The following is a 22,869-nucleotide window of genomic DNA, read 5'->3' as shown; positions in this document are numbered from 1 at the left end:
GCCCGAGCCATGGGGCCCAGGGGTGCCAGGCAGCCCTGCCACGGCAGCTCCATGCAGGTTCCAGGGGGATGCAGGCTCTGGACAGCTGCAGCAGGAAGATGGAGGGGGGGGGCACACCCACCCACTCACAACCCCCCATCCATAGCCCCAACCACCTGAGTTGGCAATGCCAGGGGTTTGGGTAAGGCGGTACTGGGCTACAGCGGGGCTGCCTGGCATCCTTGGGCCCAGGGCAGGTTGGGACCACCTGGAACCCATTGAGCAAGTCAGTGAGAAAGTTTGAGCCCAGGTGGGGGCTGGGGCTGGAGCAGCTGCCCCCAGCCTAGGCTGCCTGAGGCCACCGCTGCTGCGGGCCATGCTTAGGTAGGGGGCACACCCTGGGCCCAGGGCAGCTGGGTAGGGACCCGGCTCAGATTGGGCATCCTGACAGGGCATGCAGGGGTCCCCCCACCCCAGGCTCCAGACCCCGCTGCGAACAACCCCCCTCCCTGGGCTCCAAACCCCACATACACACCCATAGCCTTCCACACCGTCACAAATTCCCCTCCACAGACATACCCTACACCCACCCCCAACCATACAAAATACCTGCATCATTTTGCATAATTTTGAGTTTTTTCCGCACATAATTTTGAGTTTTTAGCTGTGTGATTAAACTCTCAATTAATTATGACTAATTTTTTTAAATCATGTAACTAATTGCCATCAGTTTTTTTAATCATTTGACAGCCCTACTTTTAATATGTTTACCTTTTTTCCTTTCTTAAAAGCATGTATGTGACTAAATGCCTCAGTTACTTGAATATGAGGCAGAGTTAAGAATTATCATACTGTTGCTTGTCTGCATTACAGAAACCCCCATGTCTGGGATACCCATTCACAATGACCATTGTTGATGTGTTTTCAGGGCAATATTCTTTAGGTGTTGTCAAAATAAAGTTCTGTATTGCAGAATAGATTACAGTAAACTGTGTTCCTGGGGTGGTGGATGGTGACGCTCCATCCCCACCCGGCCACGTGTACCCCCTAGGGCCTTTCCAAGTACCCCCAGGGGTATGCATACCCCTGGTTAACAAACCCTCGCTTAGCAAGATCATCAAAATAAGGTACAGTCTGGTATAGAGGTGCACCCATATATCAGTCCATATCGGATTGGCACCGATAAAAGGAAAATAGACACTATCGACAGTCAACTTTTTTTGGCCAGTGTAGCCAATAATGTCACTGATACATGCCATGTGCAGCCACACCATTCACAAAGCCCCGAATATAGCCAGGCAGGATGGAGAGTAGCATCTGGCTGGTAAGTTTGTGGTGGGGAAGCAGATGGAGGTCCCCACAGTGAGGGAGAGAATGGGGCAGGGGTAGGCATTGCCCAGCTGGCGCAGTGTGGGGCGTGGGATGGAGCCTTGGGCAGCTTATCTTGGGGGGCACAGAGGGGCAGCTCCCAGCCACTATGCATACCCCCCGGGGGAGGCATTTGGGGCATGTGCTCCCTGGATCTGTGTGTAGGGCAAGGGTGGGCTGCCTGCTGTGGGCTTGGGGCCAGGGGTTGCACCAGCCTCTTCCCAGCAGGGGGTCTGGGCCAGGGCTGTGTGAGGGGTGGGCGGGGGTGGTGCTGGGAAGGGGACTATGGAGTGGGCTAGAGCCACCCCAAAATTTGCCCTAGTCCTCCTCTAGCCCTCCTCCCAGTGCTGCCACCTGCCCTATCCCCATCCACCCTGAGCACAGCCCCGGTTCAGCCCCCCACACCGGGAAAAGGCTGGTGCAGTTCCTGGGCCGGAATCCACAGCAGGCAGCTTGCCTTTGCCCCTTGCACAAATCTTGGGGGCACATGCCCCCCATACTTCCCTCAGGGTGCATGCAACAGCCAGGAGCTGCACCCCAACCTTCCCACCTCCCTGTGCCCCCCAGACGAGCCTCCTGTGGCTTTATCCTGCACCCTGCCCTGCCCTGCCCCAGCTGGTCAGCACCAGCACCCCTGCCTCAACCCCACTCCCTCCCTCACCATGGGGGCCTCAATCTGGCCCCCTCATGCCTCTTCCCCCTACAGACTTACTGACTGGATGCTGGTCTCCAGGCTACTGGGCTGCGTATTAGCTATCGGATCAATATCGGACAAAAAAATCTTTATCAGTGCACCCCTAGTCCTTTGGGGAGCCTATGGGGGGGGGGGTGGAAGACAGTTTGCACATGCTCAGCAGATACTTCCCGAAATAAAATGTTTGCTACCTACTTAAGTGAGTATTGTCCATCCTGATCTCTGAAGAAGGTACAGGACATATGGGGCTGGAGGGACTATGCAGTTAAAACCATATCAGAATGAATATGGGCAGTCAACTTACAACATTTCAAGTTATAACGTTTCATACTTACAACTTTTATAAATTGACACCCTGTTTCAACTTTCTGACGTCAGTTTTGACTTTACAACGCTTGATCCGACGCCGCGCCACACAAGCTAATGAGTTTGCTGCATCACCTATCTCCCTGGAGAACACCTTCCTTGCACGCTTTCTTTAAGAAAGCAGACAAGATTCCAGAAAAACCTGCAGCGAAGACTCCTGAGAAGACGCTAGCCAAGAACCCTTCAAAAAGTCCAGCAAAGTCACCTCAAAGAAGTCCTTCCAAATCAATATGATTGTTATTTACAATATAAATATATTAATGTAGCTATATTACTCATCTGTAATTGATTGAGTACAAAATTCTGAGTTATTTTTGGTGAAAATAGGATATCCGACCTTGGTTCAGGAACCAATCCTCCATTTATAACATTGCTTCCTATGGGAAAATTGGTTCTGAGTTGCAACGTTTCACTTAAGATGCGGTTTTCAGGAACCAGTTGTGTCATAAGTCCGAGGACTGCCTGTATGCACTTAAACGGCTGAATTAAGTTTGCATAGTCATAGCTTTTGAGTTTTTTTTCTGTGCAGCTTTAATAGGAATCTTTAAATGTAGTGTTTTATGTGTCATTACTTATAAACTTTTGCCCAGTGCATTACTCTGGCTACTTGCTGGATTGCAGATCTTCAAACATTTCGGTAGGCTGGGCCACATTGCAATAACGAGATTGCCTGTCTGTTGTAGATCATTTCTACTCCAGTTTATGATCATGTAACCCTGTGGCAAATCAAGAAGTTTGTTATACAGAGACTATATATGATTTTTCCCTTTTTCCTAAATGCTTTGTCCTTTTGTTTTGGTTTTTTTTGCTTGCTGTTTCATCTTCTCTCAATATCTGGTCTGTTATTCTCAGCTAGAATACAAATGGAATCAACACCAAGTGACCACCCGATTCTTTGAGAAGCCGGAGTGGTGCATAAACTAAAATTTAAGAATAGAGTCCTGGTTAATGTCTATCTAGCTTCTAATGTGCAGAGTCAGTTGACTATTTCTGATGAGTAAATGACTGTCTTTGTTTTATTGTTCCATTAAGAAAATAGCTGGTTTGTTCTTAAGTGGATAAATGGCTTGATTACCCTTTTTCATAATGTTAATAAAGTAGATGACTCAAATGAAAGCACTTGCACACTGTTCATTATGAAAGCGGGGTGGACCTGGCTCATTCTATTTAATTTATTTTTCATGAGGCTGTGCCTTTTTGTGCCCTTTTTCTCTTGGAGTTAGCTCTACTCTTCCCTTCCTACTATTAGCAGAACTTCTAGAGTGATCTTATGTGAGTCTGCTTTTCTGTCACTTGTATTACTTTGGTAAGCTGTCATTTTACTTTAAAGGCTGCATTTTGAGGAACCTGTTTGCTGATAGTCCGTTAATTGGCTTTTGTGTTTAGTGGGCTACTAATTCATGGCAGAAATTAATTTAAGTATATTGGGGTGGGGATGTTGTTTTAAATTATTTTTAATCTGTGCCTTATTCCATGAAATGCACATCTGTTGTTAAAACATATTTTTAGAAAATACTTTTCAACTTAATAATTACTGCCTGTCAAAACTTTTAATGGCACCCTTTGCTACTTCAGTACTTACAGTCATAACATTTTGCTGGGAGATACTTCACCCCAATATCCATTTGTGTTGAACCAATAGCTTATGGCATATTTTACTTTCAGATGAATTGTATCCAATGGTCAGATTATGTGAAATAAATAATGCTCAAAACAGCTTACAATTGTGATATTTTTTTCTAGCATGGTTAAAAAATTAGGCTCTGCAAATCTAGGTGTTGTACTCTTCAGAAGTATATCTCCGCTCCAAATTCACACACATTGTTTTGCTTACAGAAGCATAATCTTCCTGGTAGATTGTGAAATTAATGTGGTATATGTTATATGTAACATGTTATGCTACTGTCAGATAGTAAATCTCTTTCTGCACATGACCTTTTAAAAATTGTTTTGGAAAACACTTGTTTGTAGCAAAGGGTACTTTTTATTCTGAAAACCTCTTCCTGTTAAGAAGTTGTCTTTTGAAAGAATCTGCATCTTTTAATTATTGCTGACCAATTTGACTTCCTGCTGATTTTCCAATTGCTTCATTTCTTCTGCATCTGAAGCAAAATAGTAGTTTGCAGGGTGGGTTTGATAATAGACAGTCGACACTGAGGAGGGGAGAGGATAGCACAACTTCAAATTAACAGGACCATAAGAACTAGAGCTGAAAAACAGCTAGCAGGTGGTATGATCTTTTATGCCCTGCTACATCTCTGAGTAGTGCAGTTACTTCCTACGGTACGTTTTTGAATCCTCTGTCCGGTTCATTTTTAAATTGTTTATTCTGAAAATTTACTTTGTAAAATGCTGTTGTGAGGATCCTACATTAAACGATTTTCAATTATGTCTTTATTATATGTTCTTGCTCAAAACAAAATGAACATTTCAGAAACTTCAGTGATTAGTCTACAGCTATTCCATTTTGCAGATTGAAACACTACTGGATTGTTACTGTTACTGTTCCTAGCTGTCTAATGCTTTTAGTTACACTGTAGATCAGTCATGGTCAATGTTTTTGGCAGGTATAGCACAAATTAGCCCTGCACGCTCCTGGAGTGTCACTTTAATCCCCTTCCCCTGCCGGATCTGCTGTTCTGCTTTCTGTTTCCTGCCCTGTGCTCCTTGCCTGATCTGCCACTGATTTTTTTTCTTCCTGTTCATTCTGCTTCTCTGCTTTCTGCTTCCTGTCCTGTCTGCTGCTGTAATACCTACCTACCCCCTTCCTGACCTGCGGCCTGTGCCACTTGTGGCATAGGTATTGCAGGTTGGCTATCCCTGATGTATTGTACATTGGCAAACAAAGTTTGGGAGTAGCTTAAATCTTTTTATTTATTTATTTTTTCATAGCTTGGTGATCCATCTATTTTCCCTGCTGTCATTGTGGAACATGTTCCTAGTGCAGACCTCCTACACAATTACTCTGGCTTATCCTGTGTTGATGAACCTAGTGACATGATTACCGAAAGTTCATTGGATGTTGCAGAAGAGCAAATCATAGAAGATGATGATATCACTCTGACAGGTTTGTTGCTTTAACAAGGTGGCAGTGGCTTGCAGTGAAAAACTTTTTCTTACAAAGCAAAATGAAACAGACCTATGCCAGAGCCAAGTATGAAAGATAAGTTATAGGGGAAATGTGTAGGGCTGCATAGAATCTCTTACCATGTTCTTTACCACTAGGTCTGTTTTAAAACAAAACTTAAGGTACTGGCAATAAGGGTAAGTAGACTTGTTACAGTATACTTGATGCATGTGCCTAATGCTTTGCATTTTTTTTTACAAAATGCAATATATTTTATTAGAATAGCAGTAGAAACTGTGGAAGGTGTCCAGTGTAAGCAGAATTGTGGTGCTGTTAGAAAAAACAAGTAGCAAAAACTTCTCTCCCAGCTGAATGTTATGACTCTGCCTTTTCCAAAATCATGAAAAAAGCAAGTAGAAAATATTTTTATAAATGAGAATTGCTATTTTATTACTAATTTCTTGTTAGTGCTATACATTATGAAGATGATGATATATATCCTGCATATGAGTTTACAGTCTAAATTGGACAATTAATAAACTACAGTATAGGTGCTGGAAGGCCCCACCCGAAAGTTTCTCAGACTTTGTGCTTTTTATTTTTGTAAGGTATTTGTTCGTATTTTCTGGTGGGTACCTGGCTTTAGAGGTGGGTACCTGGCTTTTCAGAACTTTTTCGATAAAAGCAGGTATCTATAGCAAGAAGTAAACTAGACTTTTGATGTAATTTTACTGTTTTAACTACCTGAAGATGCATTAGTAGCTTTAAAATATATAGGCTAATGATGGTTAGAGTTATAAAAGTAAGTGTAAAAAATACAGAAGATAATTTGCAACATTTAACAGTGGCATAGTTTGATGACATGGGTGTTTTATATAAAACTCTGTTAGTGAAGAGGGACTGAGAAGAAGAGAAAACAAATGGACCCTAATGAGGAAGGCTTATTTGCAGTATCATAGATAGCTCAGATCTTTCAGGCAGATACTGAGTACACAGACCATGCAAAGTGATCCTTCAGAAGGTATAAAGCATTGCAGGGAGTGGACATCTTCCCAGAATTTTGATCTAGGTGATAGTAGTATCTATTTTTGTTTTGCTTTTTTCCAGTGAGAAGGTCACAAACATGTAGTCTCAAGTGTTGGTGAACGGTAGTGAGATTGCCTGAAAGTCTAACCTCCCAACCAGAACAGTTTTCAAAGTCATGCTCTTAATATTTTGAGTCCTTTCGCATGTGGTAACCTTGACTAAGATGTTTGACAGAAGTTTGTTCTCCTACCGTGCAACTTTTTGTACCGGATGTGTGCCCATATTTAAAAACAAAACTAAAACCCACTTGGCAGGAATTATTCTCAGCAGAGTTTTATTTGAAGAGTTTGCCCCTTTTTTCCATTAGTGAGTTATCCATGAACAAAACAGAGTTTTACAGATGTGTAGCTCAAGGCTCTTCAGTAATTTCTGTCATGATCTCATGTCAATTTTGGGCTGTTTGCTAACTACTGACTGGAACTCTGACTTAAGTCCCTTGCTGCTTGTATTTATTATTTCCAAGGATCCTGGTTTTCTCTGATTAAAAAAAAAAAAATTCACCCATTTTAGTTTAAAAAAAAGTAACCCAAAATCCACATTTTCCCATGATTAAAATGAAACACCACTAATATAGATAGTGATATAGATTATATATTGACTATTAGATATATATCTACATATATATATAGTAGTGTTTCATTTTAATCATGGAAAAATGTGGATTTTGGGTTACTTATTTTAAACCAAAAATTGGGGATTTTTTTTTTTATTTTTTTTTTACAGAGAAAACTGGGATCCTTGGTTATTTCTAATGTGTAATTGGACGGCTGATAATTTCTACTTCCTTAATGCACCACATTCCAGAGTCTTTTGAGCTGTGGAAATGGTGTAAACTTGAATTAGCGTTAGTATTTTTTTGGCTAATGGATCGGCCCACCCTTGCCTGCCAACAGCCTTGTGGTCATTTGCTGCTCACACAAGGCTTGTACTGTGCTACGGTCTTCCTCAACGTCCCCAGAGACTGGAAACCTGCCATGCTTGTAGCCCATGGTTTCACAGAGCCTATGGAGTCGCACACAGCGCATGGCACTAGGGTATGGTGTTGCATGTGTAGTCAAAACTTGCTTAACCTCCTCTCCGCGGCCCCCCCCCCCTTTACTCCATGCTATAAAATTAGGACTTTCCCATTTTTTTTCATCCAATTTAAACTGCCACCCTATGGAAAACATAGTGGCTCCTCTGCCTCTTGGGGCACTAACATAATCTCTCTTATTAGGATTCAGGATTAAAATAACAATTTGTTGAATGTTAAGAGTGCCGTTGTAGCTAGTGATGGTCCAGGAGTTCTGCAAGAGTCAAGGATTTCTTAAGGTGGTATCTTTTATGGGACCAACTGCATAGCAGGGGTACAGTTAGGCAAGGCGTTCTTCTTCAGGTCAGTGTGTCTAACTCTATCCCAACTATGCAGTTGATCCAGTAAAAGATACCACCCTATGAAATTCTTGCCTTTTGTATTTATTAAGGGACATGCGTATCTGAGTGCAAACTTTACTATAGTGCTTACCTAGTATGATTATTGCCCATATGCAAAGCACACATTCTCATCCAAGAAGATATTTCTCTTTTCACTACAGAGGAATCCTAGGTATTTTATTTTTTTCCTTTTTTACCTTCCCCTGTTGCTCTGAGCATGCACGTGGTCTATAAGGCTCTGCATACACAGTCATTTCTATATGACCATAGGAATGCTGATATGTATAGTCTTTGGGCTATATGTAAAACATAGCACTTTCTCCCACTTTCTCCCAAGTTTCTTGGAGAAATCTACAAGAGTTTATTTTTAATGCAAACCATAGCCATTGCTTCAATTCTAATTTTGAACATGATGCAAGACACCCTCTTGAAACTGCCATATAAAAGAAGTGGTTTTTACAGTGACTATTCCAGTTACTTCATTTATCCAAATTATAAATCTTTTTATTATTTTTAGTGACAGACATGCTTCATTTAACAGTATAGCTCTCATTCCGTGTTAAAACATGGAAAGATACAGTAGTGTTAGCCTGAAGTCAGGCAGAAGGCAGGGTGGAGATGCACTTTACGGACCAGCTAAATCAGAGATGCAAAAGTTTTTATGAGCCTGAAAGCTCATCACATGAAATGAGCTTGGGCTCATGAAAGTTTATGCATCTCTGATTTAGTTAATCTATAAAGTGCACCTCTACCTTCTTTGTATATTAAAAGCATGTTACACTGAGAAATTGCAATAGATTGTATGGTCAGTAGCTGCTGATCTAAGTAGACTGTAAATAATTAAAAGAGGAGTAATAGAAGTTGGGGGTTTTTTCTTTAAAAATGTGCTTGACCTTGAGGTACATAACAGGCTACATTATTTCTGCTGGGAAGAATGGGGGGCAATATTTTTGGTAGCATAAATTCTAAGAGAAAATGTTTTGTTAGACTGTATACCTTGCTATTTTTTTAACAGTAATTATCAATAATGTACCTAAAAGTGAGCAACTAATTGGATCCCTCAAATTATTGCTACCTCTTCTCTGCTCCCTGTATTGGAGTGTGCTTTTTATTTAAGAACAGTTTATTTAAAATAAGCCCCAAATAGCAATAAACTCAGGTTAATTTGTCACTCTAATGGTGAATTATCCAGTAGCAATAGTTTATCAGGAGTTCATAATAGAGAGTGGGAGGGGCTGGCAGGAAATTGGAACAATGGTGAATCAAACCTTAGTAGTAAATTATCCCATAGCTAGTTAACCACAGTGTACTGTGTTTGGATGAAAGAGAATGTTGTAACACAGATGAATGCATGTTCTGATTGGGGAGGTGCCAGTAGGAACAAATAGAAAAAAGACTTTCAATTGTTATGTACCAGTAATTAAATTGTACAGGCCTGAGTACATTAGGACCCACAAGAGTGACTTACAGTTGATACAAGTGCTGAATTTGAATGCCAAGTAATCTTGAGAGGGTGTTTCTGCTGAAATACAATTCTCTTCATCCCCCTCCCACTATTAAAGTAACTTACATGAATTGAGCAATAACTCTTGAGTCATCATGAGTATGTAGATTACACAACGCTGTAATACTACCCACAGACTGAACAATGTCTCTTGAAAAATGTGTGTTTTTAAAGCAATATTTTGCTATATCCCCCAATTTCAAGTGGTCTTAAATTATAATTGGGTTAGAGAGCTAGGCAACAACCAGATTACAGTTCAAATTATAATAATTTCTTCTGAAAAAAGTCACTAAATCTGTAGCTCTAACTCATTTCTTTGTGACTGCCCTTTTTCTTGATTTTGCTGTTATTTTGAGTCTCCGGGTCTCTGTTTCTGTCTGTAGTGGAATCAGGGCTGAATTTAAATACAGCTGTAACTGGCACAGTCCTTCTCAGCTTGGACAACAGGCCTTATTGTCTGTACTTTGAAGCTGATTGCCACAAATGCTGACAATGAGGGCATGCTGTAGAGAGTGTGGGGTTGTATGAATGTAACTAGTAGACCCCAAAAGCATTTAAGTACAAGTGGAAATTAGTCACTCAAGCAGCCACCGTGTTAGGAACCCAGCTGTATGCAGCATTCCAGGGTTTGTTTTTTGTTTTAATGCATTTAATTGGGGCTAAATAAAGCTCACTTTATCATATTATATAGGGATTTACATTGTGAGGGGATTTCAGCTGTTACTGTCTTACCATAAGTAAGGCAATAGCCATGGAGCAGGGGTCATGCTAAGCTACTACTTGTGATAACAATAGATCATATTCTGTTCCACTTATTAGGTATGTAAATAGACATAAAAACATAAGTGAGAATGTATTTCAATTAAATTCCATTAATGCATCTACATTTGGAACAACCACCATCTTACCCTTCAAATGGAGTCACTAAAAAGCAGTAAGGAGGAGGTAGACCCACTGACCATTTGGATTAATACCATTTTCAGGGTGGAATGGAATCTGACCCTAGGGGTGCAATTCCACAAACACCATGGTAGTAAAGGAAATGTTGGATAGTGTTTGCTATGAATATATGGCTTGATAGGGCTTTACTTAAATAATAAGGCAAAATGATAGTGCATGGAGAAAGAAAGCCATTACTACTTATTCAAGGTACCATTTCCAATGCGTGTTTTTTGTATTGAATATAGTGCACGTCTAAGTTGCAACACTTGTAGTAGATATTAAAGAAGGCCTCACAACTGTACTTTTTTGGTATGCTTTAGACTGAATAATAGTATTCTATTCCTGCTTAGTTTGAACAGTGTGGTTGAAGACCCGGTTATACAAACTTGCCTGCATTGTCCTTAGTGAGGTCTGTAAGAGGGTCAGACCTTGAGCACACCTGGAGGGGGCAGAGCTGCAACCTTTAATACCGGGCTGCAGCTTGAGAACCAGTCAGCACCATGGGTCATCATACTCTTCCAGCTGCTCCAGAGGTTGCAGTAAGGAAGAACAGCCTCAGTGAAGGCTGGAGCAGCCAGAGGCAATCTGCATAACTTTAACAAAATGTGGATTGGATTAAATGGCTGAGGATCTGTAAACCCTGAGTAAAATGCAGCCTGGATCCAAGCCCTTTGTGGGGCTGGATTTGGCCTGTGGGTTACAGGTTGCCAAATCCCCCTGCAAATGGGGACCAAGATAGTTCTCTAGCAGAGCACTTAGTGGCTCAGTGAGAATGAACTCCAAGCAATGGGAGAAGCTAGAGTAATTTCTTATATATATTTTGACCTTCAGTCCTTTTTTTTTTTCTCTTCAAGTTAGAGATTGAAGTCTTGAAATCACCTACAGCTGTGTACATGAGAACTACGATGAAGTGTCCAGTAAATTCCATTGGTTATCAAAATCTTTTGGCACTGAATATTTCGTTCTGTGTTGCACTGATTCCCAGCCCACTGCTGGTGGGCACAATTCCTGTTGCTGGTTATAATCTCCAAGAATCTGAATGTTTTATGAGTTGTTTTTTGGGTTATATATGTGCCCTCTTGTGGATGTTGTGATGGGGTAAAATGTCATGCTGTCTTCTGTCCATTAACACTTAGGGGAGTAGAGAGCAGAGTATTTTTGGTGAGTGCCTTGAGTTTTTGGAATTCACTCCCTTTGTTCACAAGAGACAGAGGTTGGCAGTTTTTAAGGTCATGATCCAAAATACACTTGTGTTTTCTAGTACTTTTTTCCCCCCAGGGCTTATAGGCACAGGACTGTTTACTCCATATACCATCAGTGGGTGGAAGTGATAGAGGAAAAGGTGGGGAAGAATAGATCACAGTTTAGGAAAAGCTATTTTAAAAAGTATCTTTTATTCACCAAGATGCTTTGAACCTTCATTTCCATCCCATAAATATTGCCACTTATACATTGTGTATATCAGCTAAATATAACCTTTTAGGCAAAAGTGCATAAAATTAAGCAGCTTGTAAAGCTTAAGTCCAAGCTGCAGCTTGTTACAAATGAGATATTGTCTCTTGCCTGCAGTTGAAGCATCTTGTCATAATGGAGATGAAACAATGGAGACTATTGAAGCTGCTGAGGCACTTCTCAATATGGATTCCCCTGGTCCTATGTTGGATGAAAAAAGAATAAGTAAGTCTAAAAGTCATATGTCAGATCCATATTTCTAAGTGAAATATGAAAAACAATATATTATGGCTTGTGCTTTTATAAAAGAAATGGATGGATGGGGGATTTGTCAGTAGATTTGACATTGGAACATAGTGTGTGGTGAAAAATCACGGCAGCACTGAAACCTGTCAGGGTTGGCCACTGAAGGGCACACAGGAGGGAACATAAAATAAGGTGGGTGAGTATTCTTAAAGTGATATTGTGGGTGATATTCTGCTAAATGCTGCTCCTATCTTGGCCCTTGAGAGACTTCTCATTCATGCTGGCAAAGTAACAATAGTCACTTTATCTATCCAGCTTACCTTAAATATGAATGAAAATATAGTGCTATTCTTTTGTGATTGCATCAGAACTTAGCTTCTGTTTAGAGCATTAAATTCTTTTGCAACTAAGTTGTTTATTCTGTATAAACTTCACGAACAGATGTGTTTACTTAAGGACTGATCTGTTTTGTCATGAAGACCTTAATTGCAGTAATGCATTTTCTGTACACTATTATGGTTTTATTTGGCTTGCTTACTTGTTTCTCTTAGAAATGGAAGTGGTTTTAAAAAGTCCACTTAATTCTGTTGGAGTATTCTTAAAGTCTTTATTGTTTTTTTCCTTAAGCAAATATATTTGGTACATCTGAAGATGAAGTTATGGTTGCTCCTATTACGCATGTATCGGTCACACTTGATGGGATCCCTGAGGTAGTAGAAGTTCACCAACCTCAAGACTGTTATAGTGAATCACTAGATACTCCAGAACTTGAGCAACCTAAGAAGAAAAAGGGTAAGGGGGCTCATGGGATATACAACTTTGGAATAACAAAACACTTAGAGATGTGCTGTCTTCATCCTGTGTGCATACAGGTTCCATTTAGTATTAATAGAAGCTATGCATGCAAACATCAGTAAATTGGATTAAGTTTTCTCTTCTGGCAAATCAAGAAAATCACCATTTTATTTGCTTTTCACTTCCAACTGAGGGTGTTTACTCAGGTACTAGTGATGGTACAGTTCTAATCATGTGGAATTATTATTACACTATACATATGGATCCTGTACTATTCCATACTTTAGTCTCTCCAAAGTAGAACTGCACCAAAAATCCATTGGTATTACCTTGACCCCAAATAAGCTATGTGGTCCAATCAAGGGGAGCAACTGAGAATTTATGACCTCATAATGCAACTTTAAAAGAAGGATTCAAACTATAGTTTTGGATTTCAGCTATCTTCCAGGACCCTATTTCTGCTTGCTTAACATCTAACCCCTTCTCACCAGTGTGCTCAGAATGACATTTCCGCCAGAGACTGAGAACTTTTATGTCCCTGAATTTTCAAATTCTTTAGTCCCACTGTTGTTTTTGTACCTCTGTTCCTAAGCAATTTCCTGCTCTTATTTTTCCTTTCTTATTTCCATCCTTGTGTTTCCCCTGCACTGCTTCTCACTCAGAATGTCACCAGTGTTTGGTTTAAGAAATCAAATGTTGCACAGCAAGCAGGTTTGCTGTAGCATCTGGTACAGGAAGAAAGATGTTGCTAAAAATGGTTCCTTGGCTCACATTTTCATTAATACACTTAGCTTTCTATCAAAGAAAAATAGGGCTGAAAAAGACCTCAGGAGATCATCTAGTCCAGTGGTTCTCAACTCTTTTTGTACTGGGACCCATTTGTAAACATTGATGGCTGGTCCTGACCCAGGACCCCTTACTCCTGACCCACTGCCCCTAGGCCCCAGCCCCCCAGTGTGTGAGGCAGGTGTTGGGTATGTGGGGCAGGAGGGGCCCCAGGGAACTCTGCCAGCCTGCAAGGGAAAAGCCACAGTTTCCCACATTTTTCTCTTTTAAAAGAAAATCCATTTTTTAAAGATTTTTATCAATCCTTTCATATATTCTTGCAACCCACTTTTGGGTCACAACCCACTGGTTGAGAAACGCTGATGTAGTCCAAGCCCCTGCTCAAGGTCAGGAGCATCTCTATCTAAACCATGCTAGGCCAAAATGTTTGTCTAATCTGCATTAACTTTGAATGATGGAGATTCCATAAAATTTGTAGATAATGTATTCTGGTGTTTGACAACACTCTTAGTTAGAAAGAGCTTCAGGCAAAGTTAGTGCTCCATTTTGACACTTCTGTCGTTAGAAAAAGCAGGTCTTGCAGGACTGCCTATATAGATAGTTTTCTCTCCCTTCCAGTCTTGCACCAGCTGGTACATAGTAGTATTGCATATTGTCCTTAGTTTCCCCCTTGGCTTTTTGAAGATCTACATCTCTCGGGGACTCGCCTCATGGTAACATCTCCCAGCATCTATAGGACAGCATGCGGGAATGCCATACATTGAGTATACTGCCAACTGCTAGCCAACAGAGCCCAAAGCCTCTCAAAATAAATGTCACATTGATGTAATACCCTTCTTCTTTACTAGCCATAATGGCTCAGCACTAAGATCTCTATGAAACCACAGAGGTAAATCTAACTGCTTGGATGATTCCAAATGCATCTGCCTTATTCTCTTGGGTATGTTTGTTTGTTTGGTTTTTTTACTTTCATGATCACTGCACTCCACACAGTCCTCTCTGCTGCCTGACAGGCTTTTGCTGGCAGAATAAATGGATGCTGTGAGGGACTTAATGGGAGATTGTTGTTTGATCCTCCCCCAGCCCTTGCATTGCGATACCTACCACTGCACTGTAAAAAGACTCGCAGAGTATAGAGCTGAGCATTGGAATAGTGCCAAAGGGTATCTTAGCAGAAAGCAAGAACAGAATGGTGTAAATTCAAGGGTAATGTGCCTGTTCATTCATGTGCTTCATTTTGGTTTATTTAAACAGCTGCAATTAGATGGAACAAACTAGATTGGCCTACCATATCCCTGTAGACATAGCCTCTGTAAACGTAACAGCTAAATGAGCATCAAAACAGGGAGAAGCAGTATGCTTTGTTGGGCTGTCGGCTGTGTGAAATGGATATATTTGCCCAAATCTCTGAATTTAAGATGACCCCCGTGGAAAATTTATACATTTGTTTCCATGTATAGAATCCAATTATTGGAGGGCCATCTTAAATTCACTTCCCAACCCCAGTGTTGCATCAGGGAAAGCCGTGGCAGGTGGGTGTCAAGCAGACTGACCCTTGTCCCTTGCTCTTCCACAACTTGTCCCCTGCTTTCTATTCCCTTCACCACTTCTACCACCCTGCTGCCTGTCCCCCCGCCTACTTCTCTGGCATCTGTTTTCTGCCCCTTCCCCTCCTCTCCCCCTGCCCACAATTTCTGTCCTCTCATTTGCTCCCTCACCCTCCTCCCATGCTGCTTACCTTAGCTCCAGCTCCAGTAGGCTCTGGCCCCACTCTGGCCTGGGGCACAGAGCATGTGTTTGCTTGGGCCTCAGTAGTGGCAGGGCTGCTATGGGACTAGGCTGGGGCCAGAGCAAACATGTGCTTTGTGCCCTGGGCTGGAACCTGCCAGTGCCAGAGCAAAGCAGTGTATAGTGGGCAAGTGGAGCTAGACAGGGGTGAGCAGATGGCAGAGACGGGGGCAGTGGGGGGACAGATGAGGGGGTAGTAGAGGCAGCAGGGGACACTAGGGGGACAGATGGGGGGCCAGAAACTGAGGGCAGACAGCAGCTACAGGTCGAGCTCTGGTGCTGTGTTGGAGCCAGAGCCAGAGCTCAGCAGCTGCTTATCTCCCTGCTGTGTCATACTTGGATCCAGGATGAGGGGGGCTTATTCCCCATGCAAAATTGGGGGGGAAACCTTGTCTTGGATTTGAGTAAATACAGTATATCTGAATTTTTAATTTCAGATTGATAGCCTGTACTCCTGGCAGTAGGTGCTTCTACAAGAGTAGAAACAAATAAAAACAAAAACAGCATACATAGGGCATTACTTGTATAAAAGGACAAAAATATCAGTAACTCATACCTGCTCAACCAGACATGTCAAGCCACCTTTTCACAGAATTCCCCTTTAAAAATTAGTTTTGTGTAGTTGGGCAACAAATTCAGGCCACACTGAATCAAAGAAGGAATTATGTTTTGAAGCCTAGGATGCTTAAGGGAAATATCCTGCCAGCAATCCTTTTTTTTTTTTTTTTTAAAGATGGAATATTAGCTTGCGTGTCTCTTGATTGCAATTTTATGGTTTCACACAGTCTGGTGTAATATGGACCTAGAATATTAGTCTTTATAGGATGAAATCAACACTTCCCTTGGCTCAGTTACAGAGTATCAGTGTTATATGGGCTCTTTGTGTGATACAGTAAGCTAACAGCTTCATTCTGCAATAAATTCAGCTTCTGGGTCGTGTTATAGAGTAGCACCATCCATGTAGAATGGCTTGCAGTACTCTAAGCTTGTGGTAAGAGAAGTGTGAATTACTACAGCATCAAAGTCTACATTCAGAAGTCAAGGTCACAGACTTCCTGTGGGGGAAGGAAAAAGCACTCTTGGTTACAGCTGTAATGTGATCAAGGATTTAATCAGACCTCTAAATTGCAAGCCTGCTTCAGGATGTACACCCTTAGTCAGAGGTGCTTGTATGTATGATCAGTGCTGCTGGTTGTTTCCCCAAGCTGTAGATTTTGGACTGAGTTTTAACCACCTAGTTCCCATGCCAGTCGTGGTCTCATTTAGATATAAGGTAATTTCATTATGTTGGAAAAATCAAGCCAGATGGTGATTATGGAGACTGTCATCAGTGTATGGAAGGCACTTTGTCCCTTTATCCTCCCTAGCATCCTCCCATGAACTCTGTATAAGAGGGGAAACTAGGGGGAATCCTGCAGCACCTCACATTGACAGGAGACTTCAAGGCCATTCACCAAAAACAACTTTGAGAGTTGTTTCACGTAAAGGGGATGAGCTAGTCAAGAATGACTCCATTTTCCTCCGCCAGGAGCCACAAATACTTAAAGCAGCCCCTTGTGGTCAGTGGAATCAGAGGCAGCTAGCCTAAAGATCTGGTATGGTAGTTCTCAATCTTTTTCATGTCAAGATCACTTGCGACTTCATCCTTCCTATCTTTTCAAAAAGAAAAGAGCATTTGTAAGGCTAAAGGCTCCCAACCTTCAGACTAAAAAGAAAAAAAATAGCCTTATTAATTGCTAGGAAAACCTTAATTGACCTGTGCGTTTGATACAGTTTCTTTCCAGAGGACTGCACCATAGTTGCCTCAACAACGGGTTTTCCAAGTGGAATATGTGTAAAAGTTTATGTTTAGCAAGACTGTCAATATCAAAAGGTGCCTGGGCAAGAGGCCTCATTAGTGGCTTTCTAAAAGACAGCTGACGTCCCACTTTCCCATGTCACCCAACAGGAAATGTTGATAATCTCAGCCATCAGACCATTACAGCTAGTTGTCACAGCGTGGGGTCCTGCGGGATGGCTGTGATCTCCCCAAGGCCCCCTTCCCATGTCAAGTTGGCCCAAAGGGCACCCTCACTTCTCGCCCACCACATCTTTGATGGAGAATAAATATGTGGGAGGCTGCCTTACGTCCTCTTGGACATGGTTTGAGGTAATATCTGACCCCATGGACTCCTGGACCCCTTGTGGGTCCTGCTCTGTAATGGGTGCTTTAGGGGCTCCCTAGCCTTATGGACTACACGTGGCTCCAACCACCCCTTTACCACACCCCAAGCCTCGCAACTGGAATTGACATTGTTCAGTCAGGGCCTTGCTATAATTTGGCCCCCTTGTCCTCTCTGGGCCCTGCACGGCCCCATCTTGCTCTGCACCCTCTCTGACGCTTGTAAATGCTGCCCCCTTCCTCCGGGGCTTCTCACAGTAGTGCTGCCCCCTTCCTCCAGGGCTCACCATACCTGCACTGGGGCTTCCTGCCAATGCCCCCTCTCTGGGGCTCACCACACCTGCACTGGGGCTTCTCATCAATGCCCCCTCTCTGGGGCTTCTCAACTGCCCCCTTTTTGGGGCTGGAATCAATGCACCCCAATTGCTGTGCCCTCACTGTTGCTGGGGTCCCCACACTGCTGTGGGTCCCCTATGAGGCCTCCTCCAACCCCTAATAGTCTCACCCAAACCACCAGTCTTTAAGCAGCAACAAAACACAAGCCCCTGGGCTGTAACATAAATTAAAGCCACCCGGCTAAAACATCATTCCAGCCTACCAGGGAATACTCCATCCCCGAGCAGTCAGATGCTGCTCCTGCAGTCAGGCTTCTCCTCTCTTCCCTGAGAGAACTCCTTCCCCCTTGGCTGCTGGCAGGGAACTCCCTACTTCCCTTCAGCCATGGGGTTTATATGTGCCAGGCCCTGCCCCCTTCAATCAGCTGACCGCTGGCCGGTGTGGGTCATTGGTTACTCTAGTTGCCCTGGTGACCACCAGCTGGGCTCCCTACTCACTGCTAGGGCTCTTTCCCTAGCAGTTTCCCCTCTTTAGGATTAGGGCACCCAAGTGCTCTGCGACACTAATCATTATAGCTAATACAATGTGTGGTTCTGATTCATAAGTTATGACTTGAATGCCTTCAGCCCCTACAAAATCTAAGTTAATGCTTGTTGAATAATGGAGTGTTATTGCTTTTCTGACATGTAAACAGACAGCTCAATCTGAAACTTAATATTTTTATTCAGTCACATGAAAATTTGTCATTGTGAAAAAAAATCTCCACTCTGTAATGGAGCTGTTTCATTATTTATATTATAACGGCATTTAAGGATCTAACCAGGAATGGAGTCTGTTTTGCTAGGAATCGCACAGGGATCCTGTTTTTGTAGAATGGGGCATAATGTGAACAGAGAGGTGAAGTGACTGGTCCAAGGTCAGGTATGGTCAGGAGAAAAGCTTAGATCTAGAATCCTGGTTTTCTGCATTCATTCATTGTTTTATCTATTGAACTATTTCATTTATCAACAGTACAGAGGCAGCATGTAAAATAAAACATTTATAGTGAGAGTATGGTTTAGAAGTTGGTTAACCTAGTATTGGCTGAAGTCAGTTTTGAGGATTTGGGCCCTATAAAACCTGTAAAAACTTGATGTGGAAATGAATGAGGCACACTTGGAACAATACATTCAGGAGTTTTATAAGAAATACTTAAGGACAATGTTCATTCTTGTCAAAAGCATCAACTAACCCCTCACTTCCTCTCATCTTTCAGGCATAGCCACCCTCCTTCTATGGGAAAAGGATGTTTTTTGACTCCTAGAACCCATTACTGTTAGGCCAGGAGGACATATCTGCTGCAACTTTTTTTCTGTACCTGTTAACAGGACAAAGTAAAACTGAAATGAAAACTGGAAAGGAATGTTCCCCTTGCACGGCAGTGCAGACCACTGCTGGTTATAGAGCCTTTCTTCCCAATATTAGAGAGCCATAGCATCTTGTTTTTACCCTAGTGCTGGTTTTTGTGATGGGTAGACAAGACAGTGCTGAATGTTTTACCTGGCTTTTTAATTTAAAAAAATGCAGTTACAGAAAATATAGAATACACGAGCATTAATTGATATTACATGCCATAAAATGGACATACCACCTCAGAAAATGTCCAAGTATATAGCTTATGTTCCTAGCTTTAGAAAAATGACTCAGTTGACTTGCTTAGGGCCCAGTCCAGTGGTATGCTGAGTACCTTCAATATTCATTATGTAAATTTAGGTATTGAAAATGGTCTGCATCTGAAAGAACTGGGCCTGTAGGAAGAAATATAAATGCCCTGGGATGGGGAGGACATCAAAAAAATGTCAGAGAACAAGTATTTTTTTGCCATATTTGTATCCTGAAATTTACATTTATTCCTCAGCGAAAAAGACCAGACCCTCTCGTCCTGAATCCCCTACTGCAACTCCAAACATATCAGTGAAAAAGAAAAACAAAGATGGAAAGGGTGAGTATAGCAGTTGGAGCAGAATCCACATCACCTGAATTTTAAGTTGAATATCAGTTCTGGGCAGTACAGCTATGAACCATGTTTTTCAGTTTGCCAAAAAAGTCTAGTGTTTTCACATGCTAAAGCAGGAAAGAATCAGTGCAGGAGACCTCTTTCATGGGAAAAATAATCCATTCTTCAGTTAAACAACAAGGGGTCTTGGAAGATCTTCAGCCCCCCAACAAGAGCTGCTCAAGTCAAGTCTGGAAGGATGTTTTTCACTCTAATGGGATTTCTTAGGATGCTGTTGTTCTGCCCAGTAATATCTTGATTCTCCATGAGGAGCAATCAAAGTTGACCGTTGAGTAGCAGGAAGAGCAGAAATTTTAAGGACACCGAAGCAACAAGAAGAAAACTGTCATAGCCAAGTTCCTCAGTACTAGCTGTCTTGCTCTAACTTACAAGAAGTTTCAGCAGTTAAAATGTATAACGTAATTTGATTATCAGGAATCATTTTCTCTGAGATTAAACCGTTCAGAAATGTCAGCTTGCTTTACCAATGCATTTCAGTTGTTTTCTTCTGGGTAAGACTTAACCCTGTCTTTATTCCATAGAGGAAATGGGTAAAATGTAAAATATGAAGGATCATCCTAAACACCCAGATTCAGCAAAATAATGAAACACTAACTTAATTTTCAGTGTCGTCAGTGGGACTTACCATATGTGTGTAAGTTCTTTGAACATGGATGTACTTAAACACTTTCCTGATTCAGGGCCAAAGATACCAAATTCTCATTTTCTGTTAAGAAAGAGTTTGGTTGGAATTGCATCTGATGTTGGAAGGTTAGTTGCCTGAGGTTGCTATCAAACTTAAATTCGAGTGTGTTTGAAGACCTTGGTTCTTGGAGGTTATTAGTATTTTTTATGTTAATTAGGAAATTAATATAACTTTTTGTTTGCTTTTCCTATTTCCTGAAAAGCTTTTTGTATTTATTTTAGGAAACACAATTTATCTTTGGGAGTTTTTATTAGCACTGCTCCAGGATAAAGCTACCTGTCCCAAATATATCAAATGGACTCAGAGAGAGAAGGGAATTTTTAAACTGGTAGATTCTAAGGCTGTGTCCAAGTTGTGGGGAAAACACAAGAACAAACCTGATATGAACTATGAAACAATGGGCAGAGCTCTCAGGTGAGTTATTGATGGTTGATTAGTATTCATTGCATTCATTAGAAATAGATACCTGTTCTCATCTATTTTATAACAATGAAGAGCTCTTACCAAACCTGAGCTCTGCTTTTGGAAATAAGGAAGCTATTTAGGAAAATAAAAAGACTGAGGAGGAAAGGACTGTGCGTGAAATCTGAAAGTTGAGACATATGCTGTTGGCAGATGTCAAATAAATGAAACTTGCTTTGTTGTCAGAAATTAGTTTTACAGGCTTTTCAGAGTGCTTAAAGTTACAAGTATTTGCAGTGTTGTAGATAACTAGCAAATGTAGAGCTTTACCTTTTTATTGTCTCCAAACTTCCTTATACATTTCTTTAACATGGATAATATTAAATAGCTTGTTTTTAAATTAATGCATTTTACTGAAGGAGCAAAATATCCAAGTTTCACGTAATGCGTTATTCAACTTGTTTGAAGTTCTTTGTTGTTTTATTTGTTTTTTCTTATTGAAAGAAGTACAGATAGGTCATCCCCAACCTAAAATAATCAGCCAGCTCCCATTGCTAATGGAACAGCTTCACTTCAGTTGTAAAAACTAATAAAATATTAATTGTATGTAAATTCAACACAAGCATTTCCAATTCCACCAGTTCTGTTCCAGAATATTAGTGGTAACTGGTATATCTGCCACTGTGGTTAATAATGTGAAAGGGCTCAAATAGCCAATACTTCAAGGTCAAGCACAAACCCAATTGCAGGATTGAAAAGACTGTGTGGAAAGCCTTTGCAAAACTTAAATTTTACTTCCCTCATCAACTAAACTTAATTCATGTGGCCTAACTGCATTAACCTTAAAGTGTGCCAAATGCCCCATTTTCCAGTATAAAAGGTGACATTGTTCCACACCTTTGAAATTAAGTTCTGTGTATAATTCTCCCAGTTTGCAAGTACATGTGTTAGAAAAACAAATAGTCATATATGTTTGCCTGTCAAGTTAGGAATTTGTTCATGCAGAAAATCTTTTGTAAAACAAGGCGAACAGTTACATAAACACATGGGCACAAGCCTAACTTTTAAACATCCTCCTTCTTGATTGAGACTGCTAAGCACTACTGTAATATACAGAAGAAATAATTTGCCTAAAGTACCTTCACCATTTCCACCTCTCACCAACTTTCTTGGAAGCCAGAAATGTCAAAATCACCTTGTGTCCTGGGCTGGATCTGGCCTGCTGGGCTCCTTGTGGGCTGGATCCAGCCTGGGGCATGAAGAAGTGGTGGTAGTGCCAGTGATGGCAGTTTTGGCTTCCAACTGTGGCATGCAACAGACCTTGTACTGAAGCCAGAGCTGCAACTGCTATGTGTCCTTTGCCATGGTGGGGCTCTAGCTTAGGCTCCATGTGGGGCTCACAGCAGAAACCAGCAGCTGGGGAGGTGGCAGTATAAGCAACCGGTGGGCAACCAGGGCTGTGTCAGCCTTTGCTTGCCCTCTTGTCATGTTTACTGAAGCTCAGAGGCCCTGGATTCTGTGGCCAGCCACATCCCCAAGATGTTGCCAAAATATTGCACTTTTATCAAAATGTAATTTTAATCTTGGTAACTTTGAGTGCTGTGGTATGGAGCATAAAGTAAAAGGGCTACTGGAAATGTCAGTAGGTGGCAATTTTGTTTTTTAAAACTTGCTGTTTAAACTTGGCAAGTCTTTATTACCAAAAAAAATAAGTTGGTTTGGGGAGAGGGGGTTTTCCAGTTC

The 22,869-nt window shown here is 41.5% G+C and overlaps 1 protein-coding gene across 9 annotated transcripts in view; it reads left to right on the top strand.

The window, feature by feature from the left end:
- Positions 1-22,869, top strand: part of ELF1 (E74 like ETS transcription factor 1) — a 118,600-nt gene that overhangs the window by 78,036 nt on the left and 17,695 nt on the right. For 8 of the 9 annotated variants that reach the window (XM_014608345.3, XM_014608344.3, XM_059723802.1 and 5 more), the window contains exons 3-7: positions 5,300-5,474; positions 11,989-12,096; positions 12,745-12,909; positions 19,881-19,964; positions 20,946-21,138. In XM_014608345.3, the coding sequence (XP_014463831.1) occupies positions 5,300-5,474; positions 11,989-12,096; positions 12,745-12,909; positions 19,881-19,964; positions 20,946-21,138 (725 nt within the window). The remainder of the gene's footprint in view (positions 1-5,299; positions 5,475-11,988; positions 12,097-12,744; positions 12,910-19,880; positions 19,965-20,945; positions 21,139-22,869) is intronic. The other variant, XM_059723831.1, reaches the window with a different exon arrangement.

This window comes from Alligator mississippiensis, chromosome 1 (assembly GCF_030867095.1).
Source record: "Alligator mississippiensis isolate rAllMis1 chromosome 1, rAllMis1, whole genome shotgun sequence".
Lineage (NCBI taxonomy): Eukaryota > Metazoa > Chordata > Crocodylia > Alligatoridae > Alligator > Alligator mississippiensis.
Note: the sequence above shows the minus strand (reverse complement) of the source record. Positions and strands in the feature narration are given on the sequence as shown.